Genomic DNA, 12,932 nt, shown 5'->3' on the forward strand with positions numbered 1-12,932 from the left:
TTCTTAAATAACACTGGCCTAACTCCCTGATTTAAGAGACTATTGGAACTAGTACCAAATTTCTTCTGATAAGGAAGGCATGTCCTAGTATCTTTGACACTTGGCTATACGAGTGTGACTGATAATCTGGGGGTATAAATGCTCTCTTCATCGCAAGATTTTCTGTCTTTGCCCTCTTGCAAGACCATTTCTGTCCTTCTCTTTCTCGTCCTCCTTCCGGTGAGGAGAGTAAGCAGACCCCAGACTTCTGTCCCAGCATGTAGAGGTCACACTGAATTGGCCTGGGTAGAAAGAACCCTTTTCTCTACCACCAGCTCAGCTTCGTCAAAGAAGCTCTGGATTCAGGGGATTCGTTAATTGAGAAGCTTCTTCAATTTCTTAAACCATGTACTAAGCAAGATATACCTCTGTATGAGTCTTGGTCTGCTTCAACTATTTTCTGCTTTGTTATAAAATGCGGATTTCACTTATTATTTACTCATTGAATCACTCAAGTAATGCATGAATTATTTTCCATAGAAATAATTCAAGTAGCACTGGATTACATAGAGAAAACAGAGTAATTCCTTTTAACTTCCCTTATCAACCCTGTTCCTTCTGGAGATAACTGCCAGATTTTTTCCTATGAATTCACGTGTATGTTACTATTACACACAGTCTCACTTAATTTCACATTTATGGAATCATACTATAGTATACCATATGATACATATTATTCTGGCTGACTTTTTCCACTAATGGGAAAAACATATTTCCATACCAGTATGTAGAGAACTACCTTATTCTTTTTAACTGTTACACACAATATTCATAGTATGAGTCTACCATAGTTTACTTGACCGTATTTCTGCTAATGGACATTTACATGGAGACTAGATTTTAGCTCTTATAAACAACACTACACTGAACAGCTTCGTATTTATATTCACGAACATGTGTATTCCTCAAGAATAAATATCTAGAAGTGGAATTACTGGGTCACAGGTTATTTGTACTTATCACTATCACTTTTTATACAGAAACTGTCAGTGTGTTCTCCCACCTATCCAAAACTGGATTATTATCGCTCTTTAAAACTTTGGCTATCAGATGGGCAAATGTCATATCTTCTTGCTGTTCTCATTACGTTTCTTGTGATTAGTAGTGAGGTTATTGGTCATTTGCATTTCTTCTTCCATGGTTTACCTATTTATGTTCTTAACCTTTTTTTTTTATTGAGTTGTTGGATTTTTGATTTATATACTGTAGATATTAGTCCTCTGTTGGCTGCACATGTTGCAGATAGCTTCTGTTAGTCTTTCAACTTTGTTTCTGGTGGCAATTTTCTTTCAATCATTTTATTAAAGAAGGCAGGTTTATTTCACTGGAAGTGAAGGCAAGACTGTATATTTGAAAAGGCTTCAGGATAGAGGTCATTTGAACGTACAGAGAAACTGCAAATGACATGGAGCAAAATGTCTGCAAGCAGAGATTTTCCTTCATTGTATTGCACAGCTGCAGTGGCGACAATTTTAATAAAGCACCATATACCCTAATTCAGTGGCCTGTCCAATGGCACATTATATTTTATTTCCTTCTACAAATGTTTTCTCTCTATTTCCAGGCTCCTCAGCCTACTGAAGTAATTTTTTTTTTTTTCTCTAAGTCAAAATGGAAGTCTTAAACAAGTGGTTGGTCAGAGGAAGCTCCAGCAATCATGAATTAGGTTTGATACAGCTTTGACTCCAGCAGAATGGTGGCCATGCTTTGGGAAGTGCTTTTTTTCTTTTTTTTAAACTCTTTAAAATGGTTATAAATTCAACAGATGCTTGTTATAACTAGTTTACTTTTTTGTAGTGAAAGTAGCCAATCCTCAAGGCTTGGTGCATGCCCTTTCCATGTAATTCAGACCACTAAGATCTAGAATTGTAATCTATAGTTGTGATTTTTTTTCCCACAGTTCTTAATTTGGGGAGGTGGAGGAGGGCGCATCACAGATCCCTTTGAGAATGTGATGGAGAGCAATGGGTTCTCTCCCCGGAAAAATGAAGGTAAGCACACTCACATAAAATGTTGCATAAGGGCCACAGCACTCAAGTTCATGTTTCAGGAAACCTGAGGCCATTGGGAAATGCTGGCTTGGTGAACTCAGTCAGCTAATGCCAGTCCCTAAGCTGGCTTCTTTCTCCACCTTGAGCTTGCTTCTCTCGTTGTTAGGCTGCTCTAAGGACTCCAGAATGATTTTTATGTCACTTTCATGAGGGAGTTTCATCTATACTAGCCAGAGCTACCACCTCTACTTTTTTAGAAGGGTCAGGATTCACGAGGTTCCACTCAATCACAACCTCCCTTGGGAAACCCTCTGTGTTCCTCTCTCAAAATACTGTCAGATTTGTGAAGCAAAACCATGCTTTGGTGAAGCAGGGCTGCCTATTTTTATCCACCTCCCCTTTCACCCCACCTTCTGAAATGTGCAGTTGTTTCTTCTGATTAGTGTTGCAGTCATGCAGGAGACACCCAAGGCTCATGGATAAAGACCAATCAAGGCTTTGAAAGACAAACTCAATTCCTCCAGCAGTGGAAATGGTTATATTTTACAATGTGCAAGAGCAGAATAAAATCTGTTTTAGGAAATAGTTATGTGACAGTCAAATGCTGAAATTCAGAAAAGATACAAAATTAATCCTCGGGCAAGAAATGATCACCATCATCTACAGTGTCTTTTTTTTTCTTTTTACTCTTAATTAAGCACTGGAGGTGGTGAGTCTAATCAGGGAGAAAGAAATCATCCTGGGCTGCCAGTGCATAAGGGTGTCCAGTTTGGGCACTGTAGGAACACACAGCCCAGGAGGTCAATGGAGCTAAAATTCAGCCCTAAGCTGACGGCACCTGCTGAAACTGCCCAGAAGGGGCGCCTTTTTCCTAATGCTTACAAGGCATCAGAGTTTAGCAGTTGGCCCTGAAGACATCTACCACTCTCTAGTATAATTAAATTTGGATTGAATTAATTAAACTGTCCCTTCAATCTAATCTGATTTAAAGTCATTCTTAAAATTTTAGCGAGCATCGGATTCATCTGGAGGGCTTGTTAAAACACAGATTGCTGGGCTGTACCCCTTGAGTATCTGATTCAGCAGGTTGGGGTGGGGTCTGAGAATCTGAACTTGTAACAAGTACCCCAAGGACGCTGATGTGGCAGGCCCACTTGCAGAATAAGTGCCATAAGCTATAGGAAAGGAGTTCTTTACTTTGAACCTTTTCCATGTTTACTATGAGAGCCTCACTGAGCCTGTAGAGACCAAAGAGAAATAAGCAACTTCAGGAACCCAAAACTGAAGGCCTGTTCTGGTGGGCGGTGACACAGCCATTTACCTGAAAGGCCCGCAGTCTGCAGCATTACCTTGAATAAGGGGCTGTGAGCAGGGCTATTTTCATTTATTTGACTGAGTGTCTGCATCTGTGTAATGAAGGAGCTACTGTTTTCCTGGCAAGCAGCTCAGCTGGGGGCAATGATGCCAGTAATTTAAATGAAATTGATGGGGTGGGTCTCAGACCCCTTGCTGAGTGAAAACGCTGCTTGTTTTGGTTGGGGCTAGGATTGTATATATAATGGGTGGATGCCTTCTCTGGGGAGTACAAGGTGCCCTGACCATCTATATCTGCTAAACCACACGCTTTTTTCTGCACTCAGATACAGAAAGGGCTTTTTGTCAGTAGACTCTCTGAGTTAATTCCTGTTTCCACCTCACCCATCTTAAGTAGATGTTCTCATCTTAAAGGTCTTCCTTTGATGCATTATTCTAACTTTGGGCCCCTGTAATAGTCTGAGTTTTGTTTTGTTTTGTTTTGGACTAAAAGTCTTTTAAGTCTCTTCTTGCTTCAGGCTCAGGTGAGATGGAAAAGAATCGGCCCCCATCCTCTGCACTCCAGCCATTCCCTTACTAGACTCCTGCCCACATTTTCTTTTTCTATATCTTGCCTCTACTCAAATTCTCTTTTCTGATCAACAGGCTTGCAGTGTTTTGTCCTCTTAATCAGGGTACGGCTACCCTTTTTTTTTTTTTTTTTTTTTTGCGGTACGCGGGCCTCTCACTGCTGTGGCCTCTCCCGTTGCGCAGCACAGGCTCCGGACACGCAGGCCCAGCAGCCATGGCTCACGGGCCCAGCTGCTCCACGGCATCCTCCCGGACCGGGGCACGAACCCGTGTCCCTTGCATTGGCAGGCGGACTCTCAACCCCTGCGCCACCAGGGAAGCCCACGGCTACCCTTTTTGATGCTGCCTTTTCCGAAAAGTCCTCTAAGGCATCCTGGCACTCAAGAGAAATCTACTGAAGTGCCCTGTCTCTTGGTCTTCAGTGTGGCAGAGTTTTGGCCCTTCAGGCCTCCGTTCACTTGCCAAACTTCTCAACAGTTTTGAGCCTCTTATTTGAACAACCTTTTGAAATTCCCTTAGTGTCGGTGGCAAGGATGCCAGGAGCGTGGTGGAGTGCAAGTTGGGGGAGACCAGCAGTTCTTAACCTTTGGGGTGTCTGTACTCCCCTTAAGGATCTGAGAAAAGTTCTCCAGAAAAAAAACAACCAGAAAGATTTGTTTAATGATCTGGGGAATTAATCACAGGAGACTCTCCCTCCCTCTGTCTCTCAATAGACAACCACAGACATGTGTTCAGGAGGTGTGACAATATGGCTGCCTGTGAGCAGCGTCCTCGGGGTATGTGATAAGAGAAAGCAAATGATGATCTTTCCAAAGAGTCTCTTCCAGAGGTCTGCATTTGAGCAAACCCAGGAAGATGCAAAGATGCATTTGCTTTTCAAAAGATGTGGATCTGGGAAAATTGTGCAAAAAAAAAAAAAAAAAAAAAGCACTCCCATAGCCTACAGAACCCTCTCTTTTGAAATGTGGTCAGAAACAGCTAACAACATTAATAACAATCACTGTCTTTGCCCATTCAGTCCAATGTAACTTTTCACTTCAAATTTGATACCTTCTGCTAAGAGGAGGGAAGGGATTGGTGGAACAATGACAGAAAGGCACCCAAATGCAATCTAGGTTACACTGAGAACAAATTCAATGTGACTTAGGAAAAGGCCAAGGAGAAGGGCATTTCATTAGGCAATCAGATATGACCCAAGTCACATTTGTTTCTTTTTATAGTTTGTTTCTTTTTATAGTCAAGGACACTAGCCTCCGATGACTGATTCTGGGAATGTCAAGGATTCATGTGGACAAAATGATAGCACTGGGGATATGGGAAGGGTCCTCCATCCATCATGGGATGAAACAAACCTTGTTTCTTTCCATTTACTGAAAATATACAGAACTTGTTTAATTCTTCCCAAAGCATTTTAAAACAAGTCAGAACAATAGTCTCAGTTAGAAATAAGGTGGTACCAATGTCTTTGTCCTTGAATTCTTACAGAGTCCTTATGTTTTTGGTGAGGGAGTGTTTCCAATAGTCTCTAAATCAAAGGACTGCTTTCACTTGATATGATGCTTCACACGGCACTGATCTTGAAGTTTGGGATAAATCAGGATGGGTTTGAAGCCCATCCAACAGAGAATTATGGAGCCCTGCATTATCAAGTATGTAAGCATCAAACATGCTGAGGTCCTACTTAGTCAATAACTAAGTGTTGTGGTTATTTTAGACCAAGCTTCTATCACTACATTCTTCTTCATTATGTCCCATGGACAGTGCTGTTTCCAATACAGGAAGCAATAGCCCTGCCTTTGTTGTTGTCTTTCTAGGTAGCAGTTGAAGCCAGATGGACTGAAAGCCCAAGCCAACATGTTATGAAGTTGTTCTATGAGTCATTTTGGGGAAGTTGACTTACCATACCACTCATCAACCCATGCAAAAGCCTGTCTATGTCCAATCAGAAGAATATCTCGGACCACCTAAAAAAGCAAAAGAAGGATGTTTGACAGAATACGAGGTTTGATGAAAACTATCTGGAAAAGGGATGGTTCCCAATTCTTGGAATCCTGGCAATTACAAATTTCTCCATCCCTCTGGCCATATGTGATGACAATTAGGGGCTGACATACTTACTCTCAGCCCTTTCCATGGTGTCCATACACTTGCTGTAAATTAATCTCTTTATCTTATTTGAAAGTTGGGCTGGAGGTTGTTCACACTAATGACAACGACTTGGCAGTCACACAGCAGTGACTGGACTGAATCTCTAGGACTGATCACCTTAAGATTTTTCTCTTCATTTATTTTTACCTAAAACAGGTTCTACTTTTCTTTTGTGGAAGGGTGCGTCTCAGTGGTGCCAGGAGGTCATAAATGTTGGAAATCAAGAACATTTGTCCAGGTAGCAAGTCACTTCTAAGCCAAAAGCACTTAAAACTCTCTCTTTTCTAATGAAGTATCCTAAATATTGCTAAATTTTTTTAAAAAATAATTGAAGGTGTGGGATTCAAGAGAAGTAAATATCTTTCTAGGCTTGATTTTCATGTAATAAAAGCAGGGGGGGGGAGCAGTTTAGTCAACTATTCTTGAAAGAGATGAAATAAGAGACCTGAACCAGAGTAGAAAGTAATGGGAATAATGAACTTAACTGGAGACAAAAGGAATGAAATTGTTTCTTACGGTGACATATAACGGCAATAGAAGACTAAGAAAAATAATTCTAGAGGGTTTGTGTGTTATATACCATTTATGTGCTTTTATTTCACGGTATTCTTTTTCTCTCTTCTGTAAATATGCCTTTTTACATTTCTTAGATACTCAACGCTCTCCCTCCAACATTCCTTTCTTCCTGCCAAACAAATCTAGCAATTGTCAAAAACCTCTTGCAGAAGGTTCAAGCATGTTTCAATAAATGAAGGATTTTAATTCAGTGAATTTGCAGGAACAAGGGAAGCTTTCATAATGAAGTGTTTATTACTCCAGGCCTCTGGATATCTAGTGAGGCTTTTGTAATTCGGAAGGAGGAAACATGTAATGAAAATAAGAAACAACATGAAGCCATACACACTTGAGTGCTGAGTGTGTCAAATTCATGGAAATCAAAAGAACTGCATTGAGGCATCAGTAAATACACCCTATTGCATTAAGCACAGCACAGCTGTCTACTGGAAACAAGAATTCAATAATGTGCTAATGGCTCCCTTTCGAACATTTTTCCCCCTTAACTGTGAATAGATTCTTCAAACACAAAGGTGTTCAGAGAAAGGCATCCCTGGCACTTAAAACCCATGCAAATGCTAGCCTCAGATACTCATTAGTGGCTCATGTGCCACAGCAGGTGTGTTTTGGGGGTGTTGATAACACTTCATTATATTTGGAAATGGGCAATGGGAATGCCTATTACTAGAGCGTAATTCTTGCAAGTATTTTAAAGAAATGGATTCTCAAAACTAGAAAAGAAACGCAGTGAGCCCTGTGGCAATCTAAATATGCTTTGTGAGAAGAGGAGATAATAAAACATACTATGGTAGTGGCCCTGATAAGAGGAGATCATTTGGGGTTTAAAAAAAAGGTGGGATGTTGTAGGAAGTCAAGAATATATAGCTGGAGCTCGACCCAGAGCTGAGGCTGGAAAATATTTACTCTGAGAGCCCGGACTGTCTTCCTGCTTAATACCTGGGACACAGCAGGTCCCAGAACTTGATTTCTCTGTGTGCCACTTGGCTCCCACCCCGGGCTGGGCAGAATGGATTCTGGAGCTCAGCAGATCAGTACACTTCTCTGCTTCAAATTTGCTCCAGGGTCTGCTATTATCAGGAGCCCAAGTTCAATCTCTTTCTTGGACCCAAATTCAAGATTTACATATTTTATTGTCAACTGCCCCCAAGATCAGTAGATAAATCCATCTAAGTAACAAAAAGCTCAGTGCATTAAGGTTAAATTCCAGTGCCCCCAAAAGAATTTCAGAAAGCTATTCTTTATCAGTTTTTAAGTGGAAAAATAAACAGATATCCAGCCTATCTGGAATGTAGAGACAACTTGGATAGTATTTATTTTCATGAAAATAGGAGTTACAAAGGGCAATGCTCAACACTGTATTTCCCATTAATTTCCATAAGGATAAGAGTTATGTTAGAAGCCCCTAACAAACTTAAATCATCACCCCAAATGGGTTCCTGCTACAACATTAACATGTTTAGTCAAAGTAGGCATACAACTGAAATCTGTGTTTTGAGGTTGTTAATAATTCTTTGGTAGCAGAATTATTAAAAGGGCAGAAATGCTGGGGTACACCATCTAATGGGACCACTGGGATTTCCTGTTCTGTCTCTTGGGGCAACTTCTACCTCAGGTGTCTACATTTGCAGGATCTTTTGAGTGAGATCTGTCCTTGGGGGGACTCTGCACATACAGATAAACCCTGTGCTTCTGTCTGAACCTGAGTACCCAAGGACCAAGTACAAGTACCTCTCTCTGGAACTAGATTAGCCTGATGCCAAAGAGAGAAGTATATTTTGAAAGCCCAACTTCCTAAACATACTCACCCAATAGACATGGAGGTCACAGAATGAGAGATAAAGTGTAAGATATCTATTAGTGGAAGAAAATTAAACAGTAGACAAAATGCATTTTCATGAAAACCAGGTTTTCTAGATGCAGGTACCTCGTGTTGGCTCAGCGCTTATACATCTGTTGGGCATTGGGCACTCCAGCTCACAACAAAGACAATTACTTTGTCCATAGCCCAGGAACTGCTGTCCATTTACTTACCTTGTGTACAAATTGTTCCACTCTGGTCTGAAGCCCCCAGACCTCGAACTTCACGGTCACCAGCTTGTAGGAACACATGATGGGCTGATGACTATCTCTCCAGCCTTCCCTTAACTGGCCCCGTCCTGTCTTCTCTGACTTGAAGTGTTTAGGATCCTGGAGAAAAAAAAAAAAAAATCAAAGAAATGATAACTTAAAAGTTCAACCATCTTTTTACACGAAATAAGTGAATAAGGGAAGCCAAGCGAAAGAAACCAGTCACCCAAAGACACAGTGTCTAATTCCATGTATGTAAAATATCTAGAATAGGCAAATGTACGGAAAACGTAGATAAGTGGCCTAAGGCCGGGGGAGGGAGATAGTATGGGGATCACTGCTATGGGAACGAAGTTATTTTTGAGGTGATGAAAATGCCCTAAAATTAGATTTAAGGTGATGGCTCACAACTCTGTAAATATGCTAAAAACCAATGAGCTGAACGCTTTAAATGGATGAACTTTATGGTATATAGATTAGATGCCAATAAAGCTATGAAAATACATAAATGAAATATAAAAAATGCTATCTACTACCTCAGTAGGGTTTTTCAGGTGTGCACTGGCTCTGGGTTTGCTGATATTCTTTTTTTTTTTGGCCATATCACGCTGCTTGCGGGATCCTACTTTCTCGACCAGGGATTGAACCCGTGCCCTCGGCAGTGAAATTGCAGAGTCCTAACCGCTGGACCGCCAGGGAGTTTCCCTGCTGATATTCTTGCATAAAGTAATACTATAATAATCATTATCCTGGGGCTTCCCTGGTGGCGCAGTGGTTGAGAATCCGCCTGCTGATGCAGGGGACACGGGTTCGGGCCCTGGTCTGGGAAGACCCCACGTGCCACGGAGCAACTAAGCCCATGCGCCACAACTACTGAGCCTGTGCTCTAGAGCCCGTGAGCCACAACTACTGAGCCCGCATGCCACAACTACTGAAGCCCACGTGCCTAGAGCCCGTGCTCCGCAACAAGAGAAGCCACTACAATGAGAAGCCCACTCACTGCAATGAAGAGTAGCCCCACTCGCCGCAACTAGAGAAAGCCCACGCGCAGCAACAAAGATCCAATGCAGCCCCCCCCAAAAAAAAATCATTGTCCTAACTGTGTTTACTGAATGTACCCTGTGGGCAGGCACAGAACCAGGTATTACATTATGCTTCCCCTCAACCAGATTTCTTTGCCCTGGGGGTTGTGCGAGGGCACCAGGTGCATGTGTGGTCTGAAAGGTATGGCCTGTGTGTGATTGCAGGGCACTTCCCTCCACTCAGAGAATGGACTCAATTCTACTTGGATGATCTCTGTTCCCTGACTTTCCTCCAGGGTCCTTCCTTACTTGTATCAGTGGCAGGAAGATGGTGGGTCTGGGGGTAGACAGGGACCAGAGTGGGACACATATATAATTAATGGAATACAGAATTGACAAAAGGGTTTCTGGAAGGGAGTAAGGAAAGAAGGATGCATAATAACTACCCCAAGGAAATAAGTACTTCTGGGGAGGGAGGGACTTGAGTGTGGGCAGCATTTTTGAATCTTTAGTACCAACTTTGCCAAGCTATATTTTTATCACCTGGACCAACCCAGAAACTGCTACTGAAATTATGTGCATAGGCCTAGAAAGATTATGATAATAACATGATATATGAGAAAGGCATAAGCACAGAGTTTGGCCCATAGCAAGTGCCCAACTGATGTTGGCCATTATTGTACTTCCCAAGGCAGTCAGTGAAGCCTCTGATGCTCAGCCCTACAGTCCAGGGCAGAGATAGCAATGCCTTTCCAAAGCACCCTGGAATTGCTGGTAAAAGATGTGATGTTTAAGACCATGGGACTAATTCCTGCCTGACCTGTATTCCTACACCACAAAATGTGCAGTGGTTAAGAATCCACCTGCCAATGCAGGGGACACAGGTTTGAGCCCTGGTCCGGGAAGACCCCACATGCTGCGGAGCAACTAGGCCCGTGCGCCACAACTACTGAGGCTGCGCTCTTGAGTCTGCGAGCCACAACTACTGAAGCCCACGTGGCACAACTACTGAAGCCTGCACGCCTAGAGCCTGTGCTCCATAATGAGAGAAGCCACCGCAATGAGAAGCCCGCACACTGCAGCAAAGAGTAGCCCCTGCTCGCCACAACTAGAGAAAGCCCACGTGCAGCAACGAAGACCCAACAGAGACAAAAAAATTAAAAAAAAAGAACAAAGACAGAAGGCCAGTAAATGAAGAGATATATCACCAGGGAGACTATGGGAGATAATCTCCAAAGATGGCCCCCATCAATTCCCTCCCTCACTATGCCTGTAAGAGGTGGAGGCTACTTCCCCTCCCCTTGAATCTAGACTGGTCTGTGACTTGCTTTGACCAAAAGAATGTGGCAGAAGAGACACTGTGTCAGTTCAGGTCTTTAAGAGAAGCTGAAAATGGGAAGTCTGCCACAATGTAAAAAATCTAGCTTGATCACCCTGAGACCACCATGCTGTGAGGAAGCCCAAGCCTGCCATGTGGAGGGCCATGTGGAGAGAGCTCGCTCATTCCATCTGAGAAGCCAGCACATGAGCGAAAGAGCCGTCTTTGATGTTTCAGTCCAAGCATATACCACGAGGAACAGAAGATCCTGCCCAGCTAAGCCCAATCGAGATGGTAGAATTGTGAGAACTAATACATTGTTGTTTTAAGCCACTAAATTCTTGGATGCATTGTTACTCAGCAAGAGATAACAAAACAGGAGCATCAAATGGATTCCAAAACAGATGCAATAACTGGATCTCCAAAGATGAAGAGAAAGAATGCTGCTTGCTTTTTTCCCAGAGCTCACCGAAAGTTCATACAATTAGCTACACCCTTGAAAACTATACACAAGGAAATGTACGGCTGCCAAGCAGTTCCTGAAACTTAAAATACAAGAGCTGGAGTTACACAGGGGAAGCTGGTTTCTTTTCCCACCTGCCCTTTGACTTTCCCGCAAGAGGAAAGTGACGAGTATGATTATCAGCACATGGACAACTATCTTGAGGCTCAAAAGACACGACCTCCAGGCTGTGGCCGACCAGAATACACACAGGCAAACCCTCGTGAACCTGAGTGGAGGTTATCCTACTCTGGTTAGCAACTGGGTAAATAAAGGACAGTTGCAGTGCCAGCGAGCAGTTGAAAGCGAGAGGGCAAAGTTCCTGGCAACCCAGACATTTAAGAGACAAAGGACCCAGTCAACAAAGGAAGTGTGGCCGTGGCCCGAGCTGCTTTCACTTGTCTCAGGTCCTGTGCACTGGGCCTGAGAGAAGCCTGAAGATGGAGGCCCCTGGGTCAGCTGGCTGCACCCCACGCTCCCCTCCCCAATGTGAGTCCCTGATTCATGGACTAGCCTCGGCTTGTTCCTTCAGCCAGCCACTGTGGATCTTGACGTGATACCTATCCTAGAATCTTCGTGTAGATTCCAGACATCTCAAGAATGACGTTAAGACTCTGTAATATTAAACGTGGAACACCGGCAGATTGCATTTCCAAAGCAATTAAGAGTTGTGGGGCCTCACAGCAAACTTCACTTCTGAATAAGACCTGAAAAGTACTGCCTGCAAAGTGAAAACTATGCAGACACTTAAATTCACATGTGGCTCCCGATCGAACCACAAAATTATAGAATGATATCAGGCGTTCGTGAAACAGAGCTTTGGGAAAAGGCTAGATGGGTATGAGAAGTGTGCTGTATTTTCAAGATGCGGAAAGGGATTTTTAAACTGGAAGTGGTAATTTGACTTCATACCCTCGGTTTTATGGATAAGGATACTGAGGCCTGAGAAAATGAAATGTTTTGTCCCCAAACCATGGGCACTTGGTAACAGAGCTGGGATAAGAATCCCTGCCTCCCCTAATTCTAGCCCAATGTTCTTTCCAGTACATTTACTTTGAATATTAAACAGCGAAAGGGTGTTTTTGTTATAGCCAGATGCCAAAGAAGCAATTAACAATTGGGCTTTTTATGGCAACAGTGTGTTGATTTTTTGCGAGTCTGGTGTCATATCCACAGCTGCTGATTTCATCTAGTAAATCTCATCCATGGCCTATAATTAGGGATTCACTTTCAGAGAGCTGGAGGGAAGTACGGGAGAGGGATTTACCAAAGGACTCCTTTAATCAAAACTCAAGATCAGAAACGAACATCCAGCTGAATACCTTTGAATGACAATGAGCAAAATAAATAGATAAACTAATACAATTTAAAAAATCAAACCACTG

General features: G+C 42.6%; 1 protein-coding gene across 6 annotated transcripts in view; it reads right to left on the bottom strand.

The window, feature by feature from the left end:
* The window catches only part of PITPNC1 (phosphatidylinositol transfer protein cytoplasmic 1), a 256,232-nt gene that overhangs the window by 12,361 nt on the left and 230,939 nt on the right, over positions 1-12,932 (bottom strand). For all 6 annotated transcript variants that reach the window (XM_079904442.1, XM_079904446.1, XM_079904443.1 and 3 more), the window contains 2 exons: positions 8,670-8,825; positions 5,815-5,878 (listed from right to left, as the gene is read on the bottom strand). In XM_079904442.1, the coding sequence (XP_079760568.1) occupies positions 5,815-5,878; positions 8,670-8,825 (220 nt within the window). The remainder of the gene's footprint in view (positions 1-5,814; positions 5,879-8,669; positions 8,826-12,932) is intronic.

Source organism: Stenella coeruleoalba (genome assembly GCF_951394435.1).
Source record: "Stenella coeruleoalba genome assembly, chromosome: 19".
NCBI classification, from domain to species: domain Eukaryota; kingdom Metazoa; phylum Chordata; class Mammalia; order Artiodactyla; family Delphinidae; genus Stenella; species Stenella coeruleoalba.